The sequence below is a fragment of the Corylus avellana genome, chromosome ca8 (assembly GCF_901000735.1).
Source record: "Corylus avellana chromosome ca8, CavTom2PMs-1.0".
NCBI lineage: Eukaryota > Viridiplantae > Streptophyta > Magnoliopsida > Fagales > Betulaceae > Corylus > Corylus avellana.
In genome coordinates this window covers 20875176-20902183 of record NC_081548.1, presented here as the reverse complement: position 1 = coordinate 20902183, position 27008 = coordinate 20875176, and the positions used below count along the sequence as shown (strand labels likewise).

The 27008-nt window shown below is 36.1% G+C and overlaps 4 protein-coding genes across 6 annotated transcripts; 1 reads left to right on the top strand and 3 right to left on the bottom strand.

The window, feature by feature from the left end:
- Positions 1-2304: 2304 nt before the first annotated feature.
- LOC132189916 (cyclin-D2-1-like) lies at positions 2305-5098 on the bottom strand. The gene is made up of 6 exons (XM_059604754.1): positions 4412-5098; positions 3856-3942; positions 3654-3752; positions 3366-3567; positions 3134-3258; positions 2305-2972 (listed from the first exon to the last, which is right to left on the bottom strand). Exons 1-6 carry the CDS (start codon positions 4721-4723, stop codon positions 2736-2738), a joined length of 1062 nt encoding a protein of 353 aa, XP_059460737.1. The 5' UTR covers positions 4724-5098; the 3' UTR covers positions 2305-2735.
- An 8599-nt stretch (positions 5099-13697) lies between these two features.
- On the top strand, positions 13698-16419 carry LOC132189731 (protein CutA, chloroplastic). The gene is made up of 6 exons (XM_059604509.1): positions 13698-13930; positions 14029-14144; positions 14632-14694; positions 15553-15584; positions 15789-15883; positions 16086-16419. Exons 1-6 carry the CDS (start codon positions 13740-13742, stop codon positions 16165-16167), a joined length of 579 nt encoding a protein of 192 aa, XP_059460492.1. The 5' UTR covers positions 13698-13739; the 3' UTR covers positions 16168-16419.
- Positions 16420-18840: 2421 nt separating this feature from the next.
- LOC132189222 (14-3-3-like protein G-BOX factor 14 kappa) lies at positions 18841-22892 on the bottom strand. The gene is made up of 4 exons (XM_059603843.1): positions 22281-22892; positions 21796-21918; positions 19286-19402; positions 18841-19044 (listed from the first exon to the last, which is right to left on the bottom strand). Exons 1-4 carry the CDS (start codon positions 22776-22778, stop codon positions 19024-19026), a joined length of 759 nt encoding a protein of 252 aa, XP_059459826.1. The 5' UTR covers positions 22779-22892; the 3' UTR covers positions 18841-19023.
- A 755-nt stretch (positions 22893-23647) lies between these two features.
- Positions 23648-26550, bottom strand: LOC132189789 (pentatricopeptide repeat-containing protein At5g18475). Of its 3 annotated transcripts, none has more exons than XM_059604582.1 (2): positions 26127-26550; positions 23648-25488 (listed from the first exon to the last, which is right to left on the bottom strand). In XM_059604582.1, the coding sequence occupies exon 2, from the start codon at positions 25473-25475 to the stop codon at positions 23910-23912; it is 1566 nt and encodes a 521-aa protein (XP_059460565.1). In that variant the 5' UTR covers positions 25476-25488; positions 26127-26550; the 3' UTR covers positions 23648-23909. The 3 variants fall into 3 exon arrangements, with proteins under 3 accessions (XP_059460565.1, XP_059460564.1, XP_059460563.1); XM_059604581.1 differs by having other exon boundaries at positions 26149-26550; XM_059604580.1 differs by having other exon boundaries at positions 23648-25481; positions 26149-26550.
- Positions 26551-27008: the final 458 nt, after the last annotated feature.

Here is a 27008-nt window from a genome sequence, read left to right as displayed (position 1 = left end):
ACTGATACCGCCAATGAATGAGGTTAAAGATGACAACATTCCGTAAACAGAACAAATCCCATAAGGGTTACCAACACGACCATTAGTAGTTAGTAGAAGAAACTAAACTCAATCATCAGTAGTCGGTAGAAGAAACCAAACCCAACCATTAGTAGTCGATAAAGAGAAAAAACTCTATCAAAAATAGAAAAAGAGGCCAATACAAAAAACTATCAAAAAAAGAAACACAAAGAATAGGGAAAAATAAAGAAGCAACCAATAAAATCACGACACAGCAACACCAACATCCCCCACCTCCCGGCCGGCAAGGGGCTTTCACACACCTTAGGCCGCCTTCCTCCACTGGCTTATCAATAATTTGGCACAATACTGATTCTTCACCGGCTTGTGAACCAATGGACATCTGTATATTAATTTTCTGAAAATAACTACCAAACTCGAAGGAACATAATCACTTTGGTAGGGTTGAGAGTTGGCATCGTGGACCGATAGGCGAAAGCCAATTCCTTTTAAGCTATTGTCGTATTTTTTTCTTTTTTTGGGGCTATCACTCATGGAAAGATTAGTTGTTTAGTGTAATTAGGAGCTCTTGGATTCTGGAATATGCCATAGCCAGTATAGATCGAGAGGATTGCATGGCCGTACTCTTTAAGAGATTCCAGATTTTCTCACAAACTGATAATAATATGTGATTAGACAAAGAAATTTCATTAATGGTCATGTATCAGGATTAAGGCTATATTCGAGCTAAGTCGATCGACCCGAATATTGAATGTTCAAGCTTGGCTCATTTAATTTTATTTCGAACACAAGTCGAGCTTGAGCTTATCATCGATTTAGATATTTTGTTTTAGCTTGGCTCATTTGATTTTATTTCGAACAAGAATCGGGTTCAAGCTTATTAGGAGCTGCTCAATTAACTTGTTCATTTTTTTTTTTTTTTTGAGCAACTTATTCATTTCTTATATGAATTAAAATATCATGATTGCTTATCTTTTTTGTAAATTCATACTAATTATTAGTTAATTAAATATTGTTAAAATTTTATCATTTGAGTCAGCTAAATAAATTAACTTGAATCTTAAATAATCTAACCTCAAGTTTATTTATATATATATGTATATAAATTCATTATGCAATACACAAACACGCCGAAGGGGCACATACACATATACCCATGCAAACTCACAACACACTCATGTACACACAAATCTCTAAAACTAAACCCACAACAATAATTCAAAGTATATCTATCATATTAGAAAAATAATTCTCTTTTTCTTAAGATATTCTTATTACAAAATTAAAATAATACTAAAAATATTTATAAAAATGAAATTATACGAGTTTATACAAGTTTATCCGAGCTAAACTGATTCTATACAAATATATCTCTTTTAATATTCTATTGTATTCGCGAACCGAGACTGAACCGAATTTAACTGAACCAAGCCGAGCGGCCAGACGCATCTTACACCCCCTAATCAGGATTGATACACAGCATGGCTTCGTTGGCCTGCTGCTATGGAACCAGTTGCCATTAATTAGAGAGTGCCTTTATTTTGCTACAGCTCGTCAGGCAATAACTGGATCACATACAGACGAAAATTAATATGCTTTTAATAATCACATTAATATTATAGATCCATGATGAGTGCTATTGGTGCTCTATTTCTACTTCATGCACCCCACTTTTAAGCGATTATGGAATCGTGTCTGATAGTTGGTGAGGCCTTTATATAGTTGGTGAGGCCTTTATATAGTTGGGCATTCAATGTCTCTGAATTCTTCCAACTTAGATACATTTTTAATATTTTGCAGAATAATGCAGATCAGTGCTACTTCAGAAACAGTGGTGACAGACCCTTTTTTTTTTTTGCCCTAAAATATATTGTTTTTGAGTGTGTCCTTATGGGATAGATTAGGGACAGCAGAAATAGTGTTTGATAATTTTTTTTTTATGTCCCATCAAAACATTAAAAGAGAGAACTAAAAATAAATTCACTTTTTAAAAAGCATTAACAAATGGGTCCACACAGAGCACCCCCATCAAGGCTCTCACTTCAATTACATATATAATATTATTATGGGGTTGTTTGGCATGCATTAACATATTGCAGTTTCGTATGCTGCAAACCCCACAGTCTAACCAGTCATGGTCAAACAAAGAATTGCTGACATGGCTCTGAATAAAGTAGATTAATCAATTCAGGGGTACTTGTGAGTAAATTGAAAAGCATAGAATATTATGAAATAATAAACAAACATATGAAAAATTCTTAAAAATTATACAATTCTCGCAAATATATCTCAGGACCTTTACTTTTTTTTTATCTTTTTCTTTTTCCAACCAATGAAAACTCCAGACACACCCAAACTAATCTCTCAAACACAACACTTTTTTTTTTTTTTTTTTCTCTAGCTCGTCTCTAGCTGTTAAGAATTCTAATATTTAACAGCTGGTGAGTGTTCTTCATGCTTAGAGCATGAAGTATGCTAATTCTGTTCCTCATCCACCATGCATCATCTACCCATGACTCAACTTATTCAAGTGCTCTTATACCTCCAATTTTTCTACCTCCCTCCTTTTCCTTTAAAACCCATCTTCCTTATCTTCATTCTTTTTGGGTATCCTTTGAAGGCCCACCTGAATAATCAAAACTAAAGTTCCTATGTAACAAAATCAATCACACATTTGTTCAGGAGGCCAAGTGAAAATCCCACATTCCATGACCTTATAGCTCCACTTCAAATGTTCTGTTTAGCTTCCTCCTTTTAGCATCTGGGGTATTATGTGAAGAATTTGCACATGAATCAACTGTAACTTCATCACTTTTATAGCTCAAGCATGCAGCATCCAACACTCCAATTGGGCTTTGGGGTATAGATGGGGCTCTTGCAGTCGAATCCTTAACAGAGGCACTGATCAATGACAAATCTCGGATCATATTAAGACACTTGATCACTCTCTCCTGCATCAACCATAATTAGAACAGGGGAGTTAACATTAGTTAACATATCTCACTTAAAATCAAATTGGCAAGTAATCAGGAAAGAATGATAAGAGGAAAAGCAAAAGCAAAATCATCATATGAATATCCTTTTGTGGTTCGGTGGACCAATGACTATATACCTTTTTCACATGTTCAATGAGAAGAGAAGTTGCTGTCTCAATGTCTACTGTCTGGGTTTCTCCTGCAACAGCTATTGCCACAGCTGCTGCAACCTCTGAAGGCCTGAACTCCAAGAAATCAATCCCTGCATTGAATTCGCATCCACCAAAACATTAAAACCCTCAATCATAATTTTTACCACTGCAGAAAGAAAAAGAAAAAACTATAGCACTACATTCCCGTTTGTGTCACCTTTTATTGTGCTTAATATGAGTTGGATTGATGTCAAGATTGATGTTCTAAGTGGGATTTGATCACCATTGATCTTGCAGAGGAAGTAGTCTATGAATGAGAAAGGGGTAACTGCTTGCATTCTCCACCTCAAGGTACTCAAAACAAGAAGTTCCATCCTCTGTATTGTTCTAGCTTCAAACACAAATTTCGCATCACCCACCTGTTAAGAGGATTATGATCATCAGGTCACAGATGAAAAGAGAACTGAACATCTATGCAGAGATGGCAATCGAGATTCATTATAACCTGCAAATCTAGAGATAGAGGAACTTCGGTCTCGTCAACTTTGGCAGCAAGAGATAAACATGCCACAGCCAACAATTGCATTGTCCAATGTTTGCTCTTCTGCAAATGTACATGCAGAGTTTATGCAATCAGAAATGGACTTCGGAACGTGATGCATAAAAGATTGGAACCAAAAGAATAGCTCGTTCTTTTCTCAACTTACAGGTAATTCATAAGCAGAAAGGAAACGATCCAAGTAGTTTACAGCTAAATATTCACACAGAGGTCCAAAACTGAAATGGGCATGTACCTGTTACATCAGTATAACCATTAGCATCGATCGTCAATTAATGTCAATGGAAAGAAATTAATCAAACAGTTCTTCAGCGGTTGCTAAACAAGGAGAAGGGAATGAAAGCAAATCAGAGGCATGCAGAAGGAAGAAACGCATATATCCCTTCAAGCAAAAACAGAGTGATGCCACCGATGTTCAATACCACTTGATTGTGTTCGACATTTTGGAGGATTTCCAAGGCCAAAAAAGGGGGAAAAAAATCACCATTTACAAAAACAAGAGAATGAAACTAATAATAATTGTAAAGGCAGCAATTTGTCTGCATAAACCCAGTTCCATGGTGAATCTTATCACCTCAAAAGCAAAAGATGAGACTAATTATAAGGGGAAACAAACAATACCGATGTCGCCATTCATTCAGGCAAGCAAAAAAGAAATCGATTGGCAAACTTTAGAAACCCATCAAAGAATGCCATAAACCCACCTTTCCAATCCAATCAACAGTCTGTCTTCTAGCCCCCAAGTCCAAGTCCCCGGTTCGCAGCCTCTTCAAGTAATCAGCAGCAGGCAAATGCTGGCATTCCTTTTCAACCATCAAAGCCAAACACTCGTCACTCTGCAAGGGCACCCCATTGCCACCGCCAAAGCTCCGGTCTTGGCCGTGGTTTCGATGATTCCGATGAAGCCACGTGTCCTCAATCTCTTCCTCCACTGCCCCATAATCGTTCTCATCAAATATGCTGTTGTCTTCCGCACAAAGAAGGCTTGAAACTGCACAGTCAAAACTGGGTGCCATTTGCAAGGCCTAAGAAATCTCTCTCTCTCTCTCTAAACAACAAGTTTCGTCAAATGAGAAACAGAATCAAAAACTTGGGCTTTGAATACTGATTGATTTCAGATATTGTAGACCAAGCAGCAGAGATTTTTTTTTTTCCTTGAAGAACAGCAAACGATGTAAAGGAGATAATACAGAAATGCAACGTAGTAAGGCAGCCTCTTCCTCTCTCTCTCTCTCTCTCTCTCTCTCGCCCTCCCCCCCTATCCCTTGCTCTCTCAAGTCTCAAAGATGGGGCTGAAAAGACTGCTTACTGCTTGAGAAGGGTTTATGAAGGAAAATCAGTGCGTCTTTATAGGGGAGAGATAAGAGGAGAGGAGAGGAGAGGAGAGTGTGTGTTTGTGTGTGAAGAGTGTCTTGTCAGGAAAGTGGATGTCCAATGGGCACCAATGAAAATTGAAATCAAAGGCTCTACGTGAAAAAAAAACTAATATTCAATTTCGGATATTTACGTGGCAAAACTAAACATGATTAACCATTTTCTTTATTTAGATTTCTCTACCACTTCTTATATCTATTTTGTCAAAAAATTCGTTGAATCTGATTTCTTTGCTTAAACAAATTTCCTTGTCTATTGTTTTTATATTTATGTCACATCAAAATTTTGTTTAAATAAAAAATAAATAAATAACCTCCTTTTAATACAACACATTAATAAAGAGAACCTGTTCTTAATTTTTTTTTTCTGTTATTAAAATATTTTAGCACAATTATTTATTTTATTTTATTTTATTTTAATATTTCTGTCATATGTTAACTTTCCTTGCTATCCTCCACTTTGTTGAACTTCGTCATATTCATGGAATCATGTTCTAATGAGACGGTTTTTAAGGGCCCTTACCCTTTTTATGTCAGGAAAGAAAACGACATGTTCGGTGCAGTAATATGATTCAAGTTGCAAGGACAAAAGCGTAAAATGGACGGTGTGGGGAGTGACGAACCGGGCAAAGAGTTTGTCTTTTTCACTCTCATGCCGACGCGTCTACTCTTGAATATGCAAGTGGTGACTGGAAGAGCACCCGTTTTCTTTGTGAAATTACGATATGACTCGACCTTTTGCAGTCTTTGGCCTTTCCCCATACGTACTTTTTGGCTAAAAAAAAAAAACATATTTCCTTAATATACGCCATATCGTTATTATTATTATTATTATTATTATTTTTATAAAAAAACTTATTATAAGATAAGACATATGGTTTTTTTGTTTTCAAACATGTGGTTTGTTTTTCTTTTTTCCTAGTAGTTTGAAAATTAGAGTTGAATTTTGTGAAGTTTTTCTGACGAGTTGTTTGAAAAAGAAGGTGTTTAATGATTGAGATTCGTCTATTGATTTGGAAGATTTTTTTTTTTTTTTTAAATAAAAGATAAAAAGGAAACATCGAATATTGGGGTCAATCAAATCTATTTGTGGTTAATTGAATGATTTAGGTGCATTATAATGCAACCGAGTTTTAGTTGTCAAAAATATAATAATGTCAATTAAGCTTCTTTGTTAAGCCTTTTTTTTTAAAAAAAAAAAAAAAAAAAACAAATTATTCAAAGAAGTTAAAATATTAATTTATAATTTTCCTTACAAAAAATTCCTAATTCATTTTACTTTTAGGTCACGTCAAAATAATTTTTCAAAAAAAAAAAAAAAAAAATCCTAAAAGGAGTTATCAAATACCACCATAGGCGAGGAAATAGACTTTGCCACTTAATTTTATCGAAAAACATTGATAGGAATTAACGTGATATAAGAGTAGAAAATTTGTCATTCTAAGTTCAAATACTAAGTGCCTGTTTGGGATTGTGTTTGAGAGGCTTAAAATTGTTTTTAACACTTAAAAAGACTGCTTGGAAAAAAAAAATACTCGTTTGGTAAAAAAATTAAAAGTGTTTTTAAGAGTTCAAAAAGTTTAAAAATGACCAAAATGCACTTTTGACTTAAAGCTATATTTCTCAAACGCAATCTCAAACATGCTCTAATTATATAATTAAATATTTCATGTATTTGGCTTTTGGCTTCACTTATTCAAAGAAAGTTTAGGTTCACACGTTGACAGTAAATTTACTTGTTTTTTACATCATTTTCTGATTGTGTTAAGAGCTGTTGATTGGGTTACTCACCCTTTTTATGTTCTCTTCTTTTGTAATTTTCCTTTTCTTCCCTCTTCATATTAAATAGAAAAAAGAAGAAAGAAAAAAAAAAGGTTTAAACTTACATGTAAAAAAGCATGTTATAATATCAATTAAATAATTAAATTTAATGAACTTAAGACAAAATTATATAAGAGATGCAAAGATGTTACGTAGTCAAATTGGTGAAGTGTTAACCTAGGAGTCGTCCAAAAAGGTCAAGAAAAGGGATGAACACCATCATGACACACATCATATTACTCATCCACTTCAACAAAACAAAACTGTAGATTGTTGTACTAATATAAATTATTAAATTGATTATATTAGGGTTCTTGTTTGTTCTTTTGCAATTTCGACATCGACATGACAAGAGATAACACTTAGTCCAACCAGTCGCATTTTTGTGTTAAAGAAATATACTTGGGTATGTCTTGTATAGATGATTCATGATACTTAATTAAGTGCATCAAGGTATAAACCCTTAAATATTTTGTTTCTTACTTAATTAAGCCTTTTTTCTTTCTTTCTTTCTTTTTTTTTTTTTTCCCCTGTTTTGCGGTTTTTATATCATGGCTTTTACATGACATTAGGGATGGTAATTCGTATTTACATATTGAGTTGGGTCGTGTCAATAAATAGGTACAATATTATATAAGTCAACTATAACTCAATTCATGTAATTAAACGAGTCAAACCTTTTAACCCTAATCGGCTAATTTTGTATTAGATTTGTATTAAGTTTGTGGGTCGTATAAAAAAAATTGTCAGTCCTAAAATTTCTCGGGTGAGGTTTGAGTCGTGCCAAGACATCTTAGACATAAGTGCTAGGCTTTCTATGTCAACTCTATCCAACCCATTTCCTTACTATATTTGATGTACCTAGGCATGGCTGTTAATTCAGATTTCAGCAATAAAATCATAAACAACCATTTTATAATGATTTTTTTTTTTTTTTGGTATGTCTTCTATGATGTGCACTTGTGGAGTGATATGGTGAATTGTATACAACTTGCCAACTCATTGAGTATAAGAATTAGGGAAATTCACATTGTCAATGTTTATGAAAAATGATTTGAGTTGCAAAGCATGAAGGGTGTATTGTATTTTGTGAAACTTGGTCCAGCTTGTGTCATTTTCAGTGACCAGCAAAGATAAATCTTAATGATGAAATGTGGAAATCTTGTCCAAGTCGGCCAAAAGCTTGGGTGGGGGAAATTAAAGGGTTGTCCCTCTAGACAGGCCAAAGAATTACAAAAAGAGATGCACTTTTTACTCCTTTTTTTCACTTTTGGGCGCGTCTCGTTTTTGAGTTGTGTAAAATGTGGACGACAATTTGGAAAGTACAAAATTTTTCTTACATTCAGCAATCACTGCTGGATTAAAAGACATTGAGGGTGTACTTAGTGAAAATGATATGACTAATAAGAGCTGTTAAACATTCAAAGATTGCTAATTTGACAACTCAAACCGTTTGCCCTAGCGGCGCATATCTCGGGTCCATCAAGGCCGAGCTTCTTCGAAACTTCCTAAGTACTAACAAATTCTTGGGATCATGTATCTCTATGTCTTGTTCGGTCCGTGCAAAATGTGTGCTTTGCACTTAAACAATATTTGACCCTCAACATTCAAAAATTGATAATTTAACAACCCAAAGGGGTTACCTTAGCGGTGCACAATTCGGGTCCGTCAAGGCTGAGGTTTGAATCTTCATAAGTGCTATCGATTTCTTGAAATCACGCACTCTGTCTTGCCTGGTTCGTGCGAAATGTGTGCTTTGCACGTACCTGATATTTGACCCTCAACATTAAAAACAAGAAAAGATTGCTAATTTGAGATTATATATGATTATGATTATCCAAGAAATATCTAGTTGACTGGTGGATTCAGTAATACTGGTCATTGCATTGGCAACGGTGTTATTAACTTTATTTTTTCTTCTTTGTTCTTGGACGAGGTGGGGGAGATGAATCATGGAAATTGTTAAAGAAGAGCAAGTTTAGGGATCAAACATATTCTGTCAACAAGTTGGTCCAATTTTTGTGGTTCAATATCCTTCACCAGATGCCCCTCGACTAGGTGTTTCTCAATTGACTAATTATCTACCGTTCTGACTTTTACCTTTTCTTTCCCCCCCATCTTTGTGTGTGTGCACAAAGAATTCGGTGGTCTTACTGGTATGACAAGCCCTAGATATAGTCCAATTATTGTAATTTGTACCTCATTGATTTATATGGTGGTACAATAGCCTTTCTCTTCACTTGGAAAGGAAATTTCAAAAAGGTTTATACGACCATAAGATAAGTATTAAGGTTTTCCACTTAATTTGTCTATTGTTTTTAGTTGGTTTTTGTTGGATAATGGGATCTAAGTTAAACTTCAACCTAGTCAATTAAATAGACATTTGTTTAAAATGCATGTAATTTTTACTTACATTTTTAATATAATATGTAACTCTCACAACCATTTTGGATAAATATACTTGGTTGAATCAAAACAAAGATGGGGTTATAAGATCTCTTATTAAGTACTGCATTTCATGCTACTGTGTTTCTCAATTGATGTGCTGTGTAACGATTTTTTTTTTTGTGAGGGTTTGAGAAGGGTTGAGGGATCTTTCGAAGTTCGTGTCCTTTCTTGTATTGCCTTTTTTAGCGATCAATTTTTCTAAAATCTGTCTCAAGAATACGTAGGGTCGTGTCATTCAATTGACACATTCACTTCTAATTTCTGTTTACTTTTGCTAAGTAAGTTGTATCAGGGTTTATTGTTGGCTTGCCCAACCCTTTTCTGTGTTTATTTTTATAATTTTCATCCCTTCTCCCGTCGGCCTTGTTCTAATCTCTTGGGAAAAAAAAAAAAGTACTGCATTCCGTGGGATAAACCAACTTAGAAAGTTGGGGTTGAAATTCTTCCAATGGTTGTCTAAGATCCTTCTCAAGTGTAAGCCTGCAAATACTAAAGTGAAATTCCATGCTTTGAAAACCTTAGCCACACTGTAATCTATATTGACCATAATCAGTGAAATCAACGGTAAAAATTGGACCACTGACCAAGGTAACTAAATTTTACTTAGGATGCTTGTTCTTGGATTCACTCACACATGCTAATAAAAATGGATTTCCTAAAGAGACTTTAGGGACACAAATTTCTAACCCTTTTTATCCCCTTCATTCTTTTAAAAAATCCTCTCTTTTTTTTTTTTTTTTCATGCTCTTTGGAAATCACCCTTTTCCACTTTTGCAGATTCAGTCTAGAAAATTTCTGTGAGGGCCAATTCCAAAGCAACCAAACACTTGGCTGGATCATATGGCTCATGTCAGTTTGTGCAAATTTCGAAGACTATATTCCACCTTTATTTTAAGGGTATGAGAAGCACGAGTGAAGGCCCCCCCCCTCCCCCCCTAGACTTTTCCTCATGGTCTAAAACCCTAAAGAGAGTCTTCCTAAACTGTTTGAGATCCGAGCTTAACAGAGTGTCATCCACAGATCACAACCCCACTACTCATTTTTTTAACTCATCCCTTCGGATTGTTTTTCCTTTTCTTTTCTTTTCTTTCCTTTGCTGCTACAAGTCCAATGTTAGGTCATGTGTTTGGCAGGCAGCAGCAGCAGCACCACATTGAACCCCTTTTTGAAATGCTCTAAGTTTTCCTTGCATTCTAAGTATAATTCTTTATATAAATGGTCCCTGAAAAGATAATCTATCAAATTAACCTATGATTCTTTAAATCCCTCTCTCAATTCTAAAATCCCGGTCAATGATCGAGCGCGGAATTAGAATTTTTTTGTCGGAGGGCTAAAAATTAGCTTCGACTAGCCGGGCCATACCAAAATACTAACTTGTTTAATGACTTGATAAGAAATGAGCTTTGGGGGGCTAAAAATATAGCAATTTTAAAGCATTTTGGGGTATGGCCCCCAAGATAAAATGTAGGTCCACTCCTTTCTATAGCATAGTTTATAGCTATAACATAGTTCACTCTATGACTTCGTGTGTGAATATGAGCACATTAGAATATTACTTTCTTTCTTTTTTAATTGAGAAACACATTAAGATTACCATACCACCTTAAAAATTGGATCTTTCATGTATATTTGGTCGTATGGACAGCCATATCATATTATGGTTTTTGGGTTATCTTTACGCACGTGGCCTCTAATTTCATATGCTGTTAATATAGTAGTTAATTAACATTATTATCACTTTCCTTTCTTTTTCAATTACAGAAGTAACATATTTTATGCCCTCTTGGTGTTCTTTTTTTTTTTGACAACTATCATAATCAATCCATTGTTTTTCCCATGGTCCATAGACTTCTGTTTTCCCCAGAAATTACCTTACAAAAACAAAAATAAGTTTATTAATTTATTTAATATTTCTGGAATATTTTAAGTATAACATACATAGATAAGTAATACCCAAGAAAGGAAATTCAGAGGTCTGGCCCTTTTTTTTTTTTTTTAATTTTAATTTTTTTTTTTTTTATCTTCTTGCTAGCTCCAATGAAAATGGCAAGGACAGTACCATTGAGGAGCCATAAATTCAGATTCCGGAATCTGGTTGCAAGCCAATGAGTAAATTTAGATTTAGATATGGTATTTAATTAAGTAATACTATATTCTTGCATCCCCTATGCAAGTCCTTGAGATTCACCACTACTATAAACTAATTCCAACCTGATATAATACAAATCAGCAGCGTTTACTTACTAATTACAAACAGATCAGGATTAAGAAAAAGGAAAAAAAAGGAAAAATACAGAAAATAATAAGAAAAAAGTTCCTCCCTATGCATTGAGCTTGTAACAGTTGGTCGTATGGGCATGTGAAACCAAGACAACTTCCTTGTCCGCCATCAAAAGCTTCCAGAACATCCGCCGTATCTTCTGTGTCTCCACTAACAATCTCAGTCATCAATTTAACAAACAAAAAAATGAAAACAAATATACATATATAAAAAACTTCCTCAGTTCTTGTAACTCTGGTGTCTTATTGGTCACAACATTCTTAATATGAGTTATATATCCAAGAAATACCAGTTTGAGCTGTCAAAGTCACACCTGTCTTGGCTCAAGTCCTGTCTTCATCAAAGTTGTCAAAAAAAAAAAAGCCATTGTTGGGTGAGGATGCATTTTGGTGTTAGGGACCATACATATATATCATATGCTTGGGGAAAGAGGGTTTCTTTCTTAGACCAAATTTTGGAGTCACCATTGTCTCCTTTAGGATTATTTTATTGTGAGCCAGCCTCGATTGATGTTTGATAGGAATAGTCAAGTGCACTCTCACTATGGGGATTGTAAATGGTGGGGGATTAGGATAATGTCATAGCCACCAATTAGCAACCGACCTGACAGAAAAAGTGCTTCTGCCAATGTTCTTCCTTGACCAATTAACACAATTCATAACCACAGTCCAAAGTAATGTAGTTGAATGAAACCATGTCTTTACTTGATTTGTCTTTCTGTGTTTTTTGTTTGTCATTCAACTACGTTTTCTTGCATTTTCAGTCGTAGCAGGTTGGTTGCTTGCTAAGGGGATTTTCCAATTTGCTGCGGATGAAGAATTCTGCCAACTTAATGGGCCACTAAGGCATATAGGGCAACAATTGGGGAATAGTCCAATACTAACCACAAATGCATGCGGACCATTTATGCCTTTCTGGTTCAAATACAAAACCCATGGGCCTTAGAGCTATGTTTGTTGCCAATCGTGAGAACACAAAACAAACAATAAAAGGAAAGGGGGTTGATGTAGGAACTATTATCATATGTCGGAGAAGAAATGAGAATGCTTTCACATTAGTTAGTAAAGAGGGCTCATTTGATATATTATGCACAGGCCAATTAGCAAACAAAAAAAAAATTGATAATAAACTAAGAAAATCTCTCTTGCCTAGAGCCAAAAAGGGAAAATAAAAACAAAAAGAAAGAATTTTGGGTGTGTTTGGCAAAGGGTCTAAAAAAGGAAGTGGACCGGAACTATAGCAGATTTAATTGATGTAAGAAAAAAAAAATGTTTTGTATAAAAAAGTGAAAAAATTTGTTTTGTAATGATTTTTTTTTATTTGAATAGTAATAAAAAGTGATTGATGTGATGTAAAAAGTAAGAATGTTGGAGTTGATTTTAAGAAAAAAAATTTGGGTCTTTGGGTCCAGTCCGGTCCACTCCTTTGCCAAACACACCCTTGACTCTTTTCAAGACATAAGGCGCCGAAGGAATGAGATGCAGTTCTTTAATCATTCCAGTCATAATTTTCGGTCCGAAATTTTCTATTTGATTCAAAGTTCAAGCAATAGCTCTATGCAACGAGTAGTTCTATTCATTACTTTCTTATCCGTTTCTCATCTTTTTAAAGTTTATATAGCATGGTCCATTATAACATTCGGTGCATAAAGATTGAGATTTTAGTTAAAAAGCCCACGTCACGTAAACTTAAGAATATGTATAGCATTACTCATATGCGATTTCTTCTAAAATAGCTTGTTGGTTTCTTGAGCTAAGTATTATACTCTTGGCCCCATGATCTTAGTTGAGTTGGGCTGCAACGGGCCTAGAAACACAAAACTCTCTAGCCTTTGTTAACTTGTCAAGGGGACTAAAATGGAGCATCAAACCCAAAGATAGATACAAACAAAGACACTTGTTTAAGCTGGGCCCACTAACTCCAGCTGGAGAGATGACCACCGTCCAATCAAACTTCCATTCTCACGTGGCACAATCAGGAGCACACAGCAGTACAATTAGCAGCTTCTGGAGCCGGAATTTGTCTCTGTTCCACAGCAAGAGCATCAAGCAACGAACCCCGAATCCAAACCAAACCCAAACCCATTAAATACAAAGTTTGTATAAAAAAATGGCATTTAGCCTCTGCTGCAGAGCATCCCCGTCCTGGTCCATCGTCTCTGCGGCCACACTACGACGCCGTTTGCCACTGGTCGGGGCCTTTTGCATGCTCAGTTTTGGCCTCTCCAATCTCTGTCTCTCGTACAGCTCTTCCCTAAAAACGGGTTGTGCTCAGTCTCTCCCATTTGCCCCTCTCTTACGGTACCCACCACTATCTCCGCGACTCTGCGATATATATGTTGTGGGTTTTATTGATTTCATTCAAATTTGACAGCCATTTTTGTGTAATTGCGTTCCAGATCGAAGTTTGGTGGGCAATCGCCAGCTAAGAACGTCCATAGTATCAGAATGGAAGGGAGTAGCAACACTGTGCCAAGTATCGTCGTCTATGTTACCGTTCCTAACAAAGAACTGGGTATGTCTTTGAATCCTTTTTCATTATGGCAATGAAATGAATTTCCACCATCGTCTTCATCAAAGTTCCATCACCAAATTTCTCTCCTGCGAATTTTGATCCAATTTTGTTTTGGGTGTTAATTTGTTTAGCTGTCAGCTGTTGTTTGAAAGTGTTTGTTTGTTGTTTGGGCTTTTTTTTTCTTCTTCAAGATGCTGCTGCTGGGTGATGGGTTTCATTTGGTGTTTTTGGTGGAGATGAGTTTTTAATTAAAATGAATAAAAAATTATAAAAATGATTATTTTAATAAATAGAGAAGAAATTTAGATAAACGGTTGGATGTAGCTTTGAAAAGTGGTTAACTAAACTAGATGAAGTGAGTTTTGGTTAGCCATTTTGCATAAAAATTTACATAAACTAATGGGAATGCTCTTAAGTCATTTATCTTAGATGGAAGATTTGGGTCCTAAATTACTAACTTATTGGGGAATGAATAATCTTTGTCTAGGTAAGAAGTTGGCTGAAAGCATTGTCAAAGAAAAACTTGCAGCATGTGTAAACAGAGTACCAGGTATGCACTTCATAATTCTTTCCTCAGCATACAACATTGAATTGCATGTTCCCTCACTGGGTAATGGTCAATTGAAAGATTAGAGCATGGATTGGCAAATTTGGCATTTTTTTTTTTAAGTTCAAATTGCTTGTTCTAATTTTTTTTTTTCATAAGTAATCAAAGTACTAAATTGCTTGTTCTAATGAAAATGGTGAACTAAATTTTTCAGGTTGACATTGTTTTATGCATTCATTTTGAAGGTTTGGATTATTTAAAAATTTCAGCTAGGATTTCCCGTGTCTAGAAATGTTTCTCAAATATGAATCGCCATGGTTTAACTTTCTGAAATCACCTGACTGAATAAAACATTTGAAAAACTTTTGAAGTGGGGTTATTTGTCAAATGTTATGTAGTGTCTAACCATGTTTAGAAAGGCATGTAAGTACATGTTGCTTTTGAATATACACCTGCTTTAGCTATGCATAATGAACTGGAGATTTCAAACAATACTCAGAGCCATTTTGATCATAGCTCTTTATTTAAACTGTCGTAAGTTTGTTTCTGGACATATCTCTTTCTCTCTATTTCAAGCTGTCGGTTCTTGTTTTTTACTATTCCACAACCCCCCCCCCCCCCCAAATATATTTATCTTGGATTTAGAGTTGAATTTTATGGTTCTTCCGAATGATATTCTTTCAAACAACTGACATCAAGTCAACGACATGGGCCTTGGCTTTCTTGGCATCAGGATGGAATTGGGTTGGGGTAGTTTGTAGGTCGGATATTTGCATAACAAAGTAGAAAAGAATGGAATTGGCATAGATACAGTTTCCTTTATTGGATTTTTTTGTGACCATGTTTATTTTGTGTTTACAGGTATTGAGTCAGTGTATCAGTGGCAGGGAGAGGTATTGACTGCATTTCCCCATTAATTAAGAGTACCATTTGAATATAGAGAAGAGTGGATATCAACCTTTTGAGCCCTTTACTTATCATTCCAGTCAGACAGTTTACTCGTTCTTGTATATTTGCATATCCAAGAATGAGTCGCTCGAATAAGTTTACAACTTGTTTTGTAGCTTATTTCTGTTGGTTTTGTATTGTGGGTTCAGATCCAGACAGATTCTGAGGAACTTCTTATAATCAAGACTAGGCAATCCCTTTTAGAAGCTCTCACAGAGCATGTCAAGGCAAACCATGAATATGAGTAAGCCCAAAGCCTCTGCATTGTATTTTCTTAAAAATACCTAAGTAACTTGCTTAAGTATTTTACAATTTACATACTACGGAGTAGACAATTCTGGCTTCTTGTTACCTACTGCATTCCCATGGCTCTGAAAGCAGACGACCCCTTTGGATGAAATAAGATTTTCTTTCCTCCCTCATGCCCTTTTCCTTGTCTATCTCAGTGTACCGGAAGTGATTGCCTTGCCCATCACTGGTGGCAGTCTCCAGTATTTAGAATGGATCAAAAATAGCACAAGGGACTGACTTTCTCACTCATCAAGATATTGATGAAGCTATCCAAGTATTTGTTGAAGTAACAGGTATTACCTTTTGGATTGTACGTGTGGATCTTTATGGGTTTCGGTGTGTATGCAGGTGCGTGTGGTAGACTCAAATAAACTGGCATGTCATCTTTTGGCAATAGAAATCGAAATCTGTTATGATGTAAGAAGGATTGCATTGTGTCCCTGTTTGTGACTTCTTAAATAGTATAAGATATACAGCCCTGTTCCCCAAGTGTCTTGCCTTAATGCCTTGTGTGGATTAACTATTAAATCTTGAATAATGCTACTTTTCATGCTTATTTCACACCAACTGATAAGGTGTATTTTAAGTGGCTGACATAAGAAGTCACTTAGAATATGTCACGTTAGCTAGTGTGAAACGAGTGTATTAAATGGGCTAAGTCTCCCATTATCTACGTTTCAATAGGTAAAGCTGCTTTTATGATTTGCCTTCTTGCTACTTTACAAATTACAATTGCTCTAGGGTCCAAGTAATTGCTGGAATTTCTTGTTGTTGTGAGATCGATCACATGGAGCAACGCTTGTAAAAAAAAAAATCCGTCAGGCTTCTCCAAGGTGACCATAATTAGACAAACCTGAAAATGCCCCCATCATTCAAAAATCAAAACGTCAAGGATTGGTCAAACAGTCTACAACGAGACCTGCTATTTCTTTAAAAATTGGATGAAGATAGATGAGAGACAGAAAAATAGCACTTCTCTTCAACAATTAATAATAGTTGAAAGCTGAGAGTCCACCGCATGCAGTTGTATGATACACCAATCTTAGCCCACGTAGGGCCCCTTAAAACCCGCAAGTAAGAGAAAATTAAATGAAAAAAAAAAAGTAAGAAAACTTGATATCAAGTCTTATATAAATATAAATACATTTATATTATTTTAAGGTTCGAACATGCTTTGAACAAGACCTCACATTCACAACGGTCAAGGGGTTCCCTTGACTATCTCGGCCTTTAACGAAGCAAAAGCTTCTTTTATTTACTTGCTGGTTTGCTACTCAAATCTCTACATGTGTCAATTTTAGAGCTTATTAAATTGGATGCACCCTATTCGCATAGGAGTGCAAAATGATAAGGATAGAAATCTTTTAAGATTAATAAAAATTAAATTACCTTAAACTTGGGAATCTGAAGATAATTTGATAAGATTACATCACCATAAATTAAGAGATTTGATTAGGATTATATTGAATTCAAATCATCTGTAAGCTCTATAAAATAAAATCATATGTATTGTAAACTTATCAAGCTAAAAAGGTTTTAACATGTGGACATACATAGGCCATATAGGCCGAACTACCTAAAATCTGTGTTTTCTCTTTTTCCTTTATCTCTCTTTATTATATGATCATATTCTATACAAAAGACCCTCAGTAATTTTCTCTTTTACCATTTATCATGAAAAAAAAAAAAAAAAAACCACAGGCCATGTCTCTTTGCACCATGTTTTACTTTTCCTTTGTGATATTCGGCCCAGCCAAAGGTAGAATTGAAGTTTGTTTTTTAGTTTGGCAACTGATTAAATGGAAATTATAACACCTAGGATTGATGGCAATACAGCACAGCCAGGACAGATGCCCGGCTGACTCTGTTAAGTGGGTTTTGATATTTTTTTTTTTCTAATAAAGTGGGTTTTGATATAAAACAGGAAGAACAATGCTTATGGGCGGATTTTCAAATGTTATCGGCCTTCCATAATTGATATAGTTGCACCATTCAGAAAACATATTTGTGGCCAACTATTAATTGAGTTTGCCATCGCCATACCACTCACATTCAAGAAAGCAGGTTCTTTAGGATAGGGTAGAACTGCAATTTCATTGCTAAGCATTGCAATAACATCAGACATACTAAGTCTATCTGCTGCACTTGCTTGAAGACATAGCAGAGCTATGTTAACCAATTTCATTGCTAAGCATTGCAACAATATCAGACATACTAAATCTATCCGCTGCACTTGCTTGAAGACAGAATAGAGCTATGTTAACATATCTCATTATCTGCATAGTGGATATATCATCAAGTAGTGGATCCACCAAGTCCGAACCCCTATCAATTGTCCATAATTTTCATTCACTTTTTTTTAAAAAAAATATATATATTTTATTTTTAATTTTATTTTTAATTTTAATTTTAACCGCCTACTTCTTAAAAAAAACCCACATTTTACTCTCTAAATCTTTCTCTATTCCATTTCAATTTTTTTATTTTATTCTTTCTTTACAAACTCACTTCAAATCCATTTGAGAGTAAAGAATAGGGATTTAAAACTCATATTTCTGGTTTTGCCGCTCAACAAAATTTTTAGCTAATTAGGAGAGCAAGACGGGGTGAATTTTTTTTTTTTTAACTGCTGGGTTAGTCAAATTGTTTTTTTATAATTTGGCTAGCCAAATATAAATGCACTTAGCCAGCTAAAATTTGTTACAAAATAAGCAGCTATTAGAGATCAATTTAAAAATATATTTACATTTCACTTTCACAATAAGAGCATGATTGCTATGTATATTTTGGTTTGTGAATTTATAGTCAATTCTCATTTATTCTTTGCTTCCACTCTATATTTTGAAAATAATATGATGACATTAACCACGACAATATGAAGCTTGCGTCAAATATAGCTAGCAGGTACTCTTATCAAATGCTACCCTTTTTCCATACAAATTGGTTTAGTCTGAATATAAAAAACATCATGTTATGGGTGATGCCCATGATCTTCAAACTATTACACACTATTAAACAACACACAAATGACATTCGAAGCCCACCTCCTCCAGAAGAAGAATAGGACCGCTCAAGCTTTTTCAATATTACTTTCTATGGTTCATCTAACTGGTCCTGCAGGAAGCCAAACATAATCTAGCATTAGATCATGATCAGTTAATTTATGTAATCATTAAGCCCAGGATATTTCATTAAGCCACTATATTTAAGTGCCTCCCCATGTCTGCACTTAAAATAAAAATAAAAAATAAAAAATAAAAAAACTGCTTCAAACACAGTATAATTACTCTTTCCATAAATGTAGCCTTGCCACACAAATGAGAGAGCGAGAGAGTGAAAGGATGGGGAGACTTACTGGCACATCAGAGGTCCAAAGAGTGAGGTTGTCCCTTAGAAGTTGCATGATGAGGGTGCTGTCCTTGTATGATTCTTCTCCCAAAGTGTCTAGCTCAGCGATAGCTTCCTCAAATGCCTTCTCAAAAGGAAAAGCAATTCAATGCATTTCTGACATTTACAATGTAAACAATGGCGGATTTTTTTGCCTATGAAAAAGCAGTACCAGGAAACCAAAAGGCTAACGAAAAAAACGCTATCAAAGCCACAATACTTAAGGGTAAAGAAATATTTGGAGCACCAAGATAGTAGAGCTACCATGGTGACATATTTAAAGCTTCACGTTGATGACTGTCAGCAAGCAACTATGGCCGGCATCTCATGGAGCAGATTTATCTCACAGAATAGTCTCATCCTATTGATTGCATAAAGTAACTCCCAGAAATACATCACCGGATCTTAACTACAACAAGATTACAATCAAACTAAGATGAAGGAACCTATTGCCATGTATGATTATATGAACTGCCCTATTGCCATGGCATCCACATGGCACGTACACTGATCCCATCTGGAACACTTGCAATGAAGTTAATTGCAGCAAAGTTACCCACGTACATGGCTTGTAGGTTCACATATGTGAGTTCCTCATAACCAACTACAAGGGTCAAATTCAACTCCCATTCAATTCGTACTTCGACCTGCCTTCTATCTCGAGATTTGACCCACGCTCAATCTTATCCTCCAACCCATATTTTAACTTAAATTAACTTCCAACTTCTATCTTGAGTTTGAAGAAAATATTACAATACTATACAAATAACATAAATATTATGCATCATATTTTTGTATAATACCACATGTAATTTATATGTTTTTTTATAATACCATAAGCTACAATTATTTTGCATAATATACTATATTTATCTAGTAAAATTTTACATATAAATATCTTAGGGGAAAATAATATACTTAAGTCCCTTAAACCCTTTTTTATTTGGGCTTTTAAACTACCAAGTGTGACATTTAGATATGTTAAACTACCAACTTTTGTCAACAAAAAAAAAAAGCCCATCCTTCAATGGATGGAAAAGTGGTAATTTTTTTCTTAAAAACCAAAATAAAAAATAAAAATAAAATAAAAGTAAAAGTGGTGGTAGTTTGAGGGGTGGTTCGGCCACCCCCCAAAAGCCTAATGAACACCGTTTCAAAAGTTTAAAATGTAAACTTCCATATGCATGATTTTATCACTCATCTCACCCAAGATGAAGCACATGGGAAATTAGCAATTCAATGACCATGTACGCCCGTGATTGAACACATGCAACTCTACCATCACCAAGTGATCCAAGAGTTTAATGAATCATGCAAAATACCAAGAAATACAAGAAAAAACATATAGACCAAGCATGTCAAACTCGAAGTTCCATTACTATATCACCCACCCATCCTCTTCCAGACACACAAAGGAAAAGAGGTAGGAGTATATATGCATCTCATTAGTCAATTTTCTACCCCTAACCGACCTCATCAGTATTCCAAAACTGCAATATGAAATTCAATCTCACTGCAGCAAAAGAATATAGTTTTCCAACAGTTGGAAGATTGACCAGAATGGCCACTCACATAAAGATAGTTGATTGGAATTTTGCTTGATCCAACCATCAACAGGATGGACTACAAACTTCCAGCTGACATTCTACAGATTTAAGTGATTAAACCAATCAAATCCTCTACCAAACAACATACACAAGCAACAGAACTAGCATAACAAAACACAGCATCAATAGTCAGAGCAAAGACTTCAATAAATTTATGCAATAGATTTCTTTTTCTTTTCTTTCCCTTTTTTCCACTATGATATAATGCAAGGGATTGCTATCCAAAATTTTCTCCAGATACCTCATAAATTCATAAAATCAGCCAAAATATGCAGACTAAAATGCCAAATAATTAATAAACATTACAATTAAGTCAATAGACAATAACCTAATGGGAGCCCGATTTAAGTTCATCAAGAACAGCTCAACGGACTTCAACTACTTTTTTTTTTTTCTTTTTTTCCCTTTGAGGAAGGAGCCTGTTTGTTAGCCACGGGTCATAAATGTCATAACTTAGAAGGGACCACTGCTATTTTTATCAAAGGGCTTCTGTGTACAGTGTACTTATAACTACTTTCTAAAGCTAAGTTTTAAACTTGGTAGGACTTTGGGGGGCCAGGGCCCCAAGGCACTTCCTGAATTCGTACATCTAATTCTACGTCTAAGTCTATGACATACAGCCATGCAAAAACCGGTTTTGACGATAAATGTTCACATGAATCTTCTATTTCCTTATCTAACAAAAAGTTCTAAAATTAAAGGAATTGTAACTTTAAAAAATAAAATAAAATAAAAACATATAGAAACTCGACCTAGTTCAAACTGAACTGAGCAACATATAATCATGGCTCTCAAAATCCAGAAAAGGACTAGCAAAGATAAATGATTTTTGAGACATTTTACTTGGGTAATTGGAGGTGAAGAAGAATACCTGTTTAGCCATGCTACACGCTTTGTCTGACTGATTGAGAATCTCGAAGTAGAACACAGAGAAGTTGAGCGCTAGACCCAACCTTATCGGATGCGTTGGAGCAAGATCCGTAAGAGCAATATCCTTCCAAAATACACAAACATCAACAATCAACAAACACCCAATTCGAAAACCCACCCAAAAAAATGGGAACCAGAAGTTCCAATCCTACTCTTCTAATCAAAACCACCGTGCCTCATAAATCAATTCATTAGCCGCATTCAGTTCCAACTTAAAACTCACCGAGTGAAACCCTAAATCCACAGTAACCTAAGCACCCTCCCTCCAATTAAACCTTTAATTAGTTCAGATCATTCAGAATTTCAAACCTAATCCAAGTCCGAAAACGAAAAAACCCACAAATTTTGCACTCCGCGTCACTTTCCTCACACTTTCTAACCAACCGAACAGAGCCCAAAAACCCACACCAGAGCGAGCGAGAGTACCTGAGCAGCCTTGTACGCAAGCATAGTATCCTCCGCAGCAGTTTTCCTCTCATCCCCGGCCTTGAACTCCGCCATGTAGCGATGATAGTCCCCCTTCATCTTCAAGTAGAAGACCTTGGACTCACTAGCCAAGGCCGAGGGAACGAGGTTAGAGTCCAGGAGCCTGAGAATGCTAGCGCAGACCTCCGAGAGCTCGGCCTCGACCTTCGATCTGTACTCCTTGACTAACACCACGTGTTCCTCGTTCTTGCGACTCTCCTCCTTCTGCTCGATCGACGACACGATCCGCCACGCGGCTCGGAGCGACCCGATCACGTTCTTGTAGGCCACGGACATGAGGTTCCGCTCCTCCACGTTGAGCTCCGATGCCGGGGTCGACCCCAGGACCAGCTTCTGCATGAACTGCACCATTTCCTCGTAGCGCTCCGCTTGCTCCGCCAGCTTCGCCAGGAACACGTACTGCTCTCGGCTTAGGTTTTCAGGAATCGTGGACGCCATTGTCACCGGCTATCAGAGACAGACAGACACAGAGAGAGAGAGAGAGAGAGAGAGAGGGGTTGGGGCTTGTGGGGCGAGAGAGAAAGAGGGACAGCTCTGGTCGGTGTATATGAGAGAGAGGTGTGGTGTATGTGAGAGTACTGTGTGAGTGGAGTGGTGGCCGTTGGATTTGAGTGGGAGAGTAAAGTGTTATTTTGTAACCTTTTTGTGTGTGTGTGTGTGTGTGTGTGTGTGTGTGGACTGGAAAGAGAGAGATAGAGTTTGGGCCTCGTTGGGCCTTACAAGCGCCAGTGGCAGAGGTGGAACCCAACCGTCAACTCTCTCCGACGTCGTTTCTTGATCTTCCCCCCTGGTTGGACCTGATATCCTCAGCTCAAACTCAAAGTGTTACCATCTTTAAAGGAAAATGCTATCCACACTCTCATTTTAAGACTTTTAAATACACGTTTTTAACGTGACAAATTGAATAGTGATTAATCCAAAATCTAATAATGATTATTCTTGTTCGTACTCGACTCTTCACCATAATTGTTGTAAATCAATTTGTATTAATTCTTAATGTTATGTTTATAGTATTTTCATTTTTTTCATAAGCATCTATAATTCTGACCATTGTACAATTTAATATGCACTCACAAATACAAAATTAATTTTTACCTTTTTTTTCTACTTTCTTTTAACATGATATCAAAGTCATTTCTTTTAAGTCTTTTAATAGGGTTACAACCACTTCCACTCACCACCACACGGTGCCCTCACAGACCGCCATGCACCGACCGACGTCCAGCAGCTTGGTACATGGATTATTGGAATTAAGTAAAAGATACCGAAAATGAGTTAAAATTAATTCATTTCATTGTTGAAGAAGTCAATTTGATGTCTATAGCATGATTAAAGTACACTGATTGTACAACATTTGGTCAATTAACTTCACTCTGAAGGAAGCACAAAAGTGTAAGTGCGTATCACCTCATAACATGGCAATTTCTAACCTACCGTTGATTAAATAGGTCAATATTGCAAAATGGATCAAAAGGGCTGCTGCCTTTTTCTTTTCTAACATTATCTACACCTGATTTCGTCTGCGTTCTTGTCATACCAAGGATTCAATTTTCTTATTGCTTCCAATATTTAGTTGATGGGATCAACCAATTCATCAAGCAGTTCAAATGCAGACAACAGCCTTCTTTCTCTGCAAATCAGTTCAAGCACATGACTCCAAGAGTCAGGCTCTGGTTTAAACCCCATTTCTACCAATCCAAGCAATGAAATAACTGCATCATCCACCATTGCAGCCTTGCAGAGGCGAACCAGCAACTCGTTTGAAGTTGCATAATGAGGCAGAAACCCCCTACCCAGCATCAAATCCAACAAGTCTGCCGCCTTGTTCAACTCCCCTTTTTGGCATAAGAAATTCAACACAATCCTGTAACTTGCTTTGTTCAGATAAATACCATCGTAGGGAAGTTTCTCAACCATATCAAGGGCCTCCTCGAACCTACCTACTCTGCACAGTCCTCCAAGTATCACATTGAAAGTCACCGTATCGGCTTTGCATTCTTTTTCTTTCATCTCTTTGAGCAACTCCGTGGCTTCGTCAAGTTTCCCAGCCCTACAGAGGCAATTGATTAAAGTAGTGTAGTTAACTGTATCCGGTTTCAGACCAAAGCTCTTCATCTCATCAAAAACCTCCTTGGCCTCTTGCAGTCTTGCCTCCTTACAAAACCCATTCATCAGGGATGAGTAATTGAATACATTTGGATTGCATCCATTGCTCCTCATAAATTCCATTATCTTCCTAGCCTGATCAACTTTCCCTCCACGGCAAAACCCATTGATCAAAACATTGTAAGTTAGTGCATCAGGAAAGATATGATCCTTTGAGACCATTTCCTCAAACAGTTCAACAGCTTCTTTGACTCTTCCACTTTCACAAAGACCATCCATTAGGGTTGAGTACGTAATCAAATTAGGATAGGAAATCTTGGATTTTTTCATTTCATTAACAACTTCAAAGGCAGATTCAAGATCCCTGTTCTTGCAATGGTGCTTAACCAAGATGTTACAAATGCAGGTATTCAGCTCCAATTTGAGCTTCTTCTTTGAATGCAAGAGCAACTGTCGTGCCAAATCAATCCGGCTTGATTCAACTAGGAGATTGAGACAAGTGCTGATGGCTTTGAGAGAGGGCTTTTCACGAGCAACTGGCTCAATCGCAAAGAACATCTCAAGCACTCTTTCATGCAGAGAGGATTTTGAAAAATGCTTCATAAGATTAAGGAATATACCCTCATGAAATTTGCAAGTTTCATAAGTCATTTGACGAAGAACTGCATCAACAGCCTGAAACTTCTTGGACCAGGCGAGTTTGTCGAGGATAGTTGCATAAGTTGCGCAATTGTGATTAAAACCTTTTTGCTCTGCTACCAAGTGAAATATTTCAAGGGCATGTTGTGGATCTCTCTCGCGTTTGATTAGGTTGATGGCATATTCGTGAGAGATATACTTGGATTTCTTTTGAACTTCTACAGAGGGTTCGGTTGGAGGGTCTGGTTTGGGCAAGGTGGCTTTTGACAATTGAAGAGGAGAGATCCATGGAAGTGAAGATGATGGTGCTGAAGGGGAAGAGGAGGAGAACCACCTGCGCCTAGTAAAAGATACTGCAACAGAATTCATAAAAACCATTTCTGTTTTCATCCAGCCCTGTCATCTGAAGAAGTAGAGAATCTATTAGTTTTTATTTTTGTAGAGCAACTAATTTCATAAGCTGGTGTAAAAAATAGCACTAGAAATGAAGAAACAAAGCAAGCAGTGGCCTGCATATAAATGTTATAAGCTAATTATAAAAAGAACAAGAATATCTAGACGAGAGACAAATCATAGAGAACAGATACATAAACTTGGAGTCATCTGATGAATTACAAGCAGTAGCATGAATGCATACATGAAATTTTCATCTCAGGAAGAACAGTTGAAACCTAATGAAACCATAAAATGAACATCTAGCAGAGCACATACAAAGAATCAGTGGGCAAATCCTAGGAACCATCTTTAATAATTAATCTAAGATGCCTTCAAACTATCAAACAGACAACAGGAAACAAGATGATTCAAATATCAGCATGGCTTGCCCGCCAATCTAACTAAACCTTTTATTCTTCTTCTTGTAAAGTATTGTTCTTCTCAATGCTGGTCCTAAAGTCCCAGAATCCCAGCACTTTCCAAAAATACACTCTCCAATAGTTTCTCAGTTCAACAATGGAATTTCGGACCCTAATCCCAATTGCCCACGATTATTTAATGCCAGAAAGCACTGGTTACAATTGAAAGTAGTTCAAAAATAATTACATAAGAAGGTGTGCTATTGGACCTGCTTCAGGCTTCCAGGAATCAGCATCCATAGCTAAGCCTCCTCTTTCTCTGTCGTCCTCCTCTCGCTCGAATCAATTCCAAACTATATACCCCACCCAAAATGCAGCGTTTCACACCTCAATTATCTGGCGCTCCAACCGAGTCCGATCTCCTTGGTGACTCAGACCCAATTCGATTGCGATGGGGATAGAGAGAAATTGGGTTAGAGTTGAGCTCAGGGTGAGGGATTAAATGCAGATTTCACCGAAAGTGGAAGAGTGCCTCCTTTGTGTAGAGAGGGAGAGTATAGAAGAGAGAAAGAAGGAAATATGAGAGGAGAAAGGAGAGTCGAGCGAATGAAAAAAATTATTTGTTCCGCAGTGTCGAGCGCCCGCAATGCGTTTGGCACCGTGAGGATCCTGATGGGGATTTCCCAGAGTAAAATGCGACGTTGAACCTAAAATAATATGCGTTTTCAATTAATAAGTAAAAGACTACACTTTTTTAAAATAAACAATTTTATAAAATGTCTATTAATTTTTTGAATTCTTTATTTTTTATTTATCGTCCATTTTTATTCTTTTTTTTTTTTAATGGTGAATCTAAAAAAAATGGGTAAGAGATGAAAAAATAACATATAAAATTACACATTTTAAAATTTTTATTTTTAAATTACACGTTTTAAATTTGCAAATTAAGAGCCCCTTCCCGGATAAGTGTAGGTTTGAGATTACAATTTTGCGAGAATAATCTGTATTTTTAAAAGATATTGCAAAATATAAGATGTTTGATATTGAGATTTAAAAAACACTTAATTTAAAAATAAGAAAATAATTTATGATTTCTATAAGCGGGCTAAGAAGTGCTTATTTAAAAAAG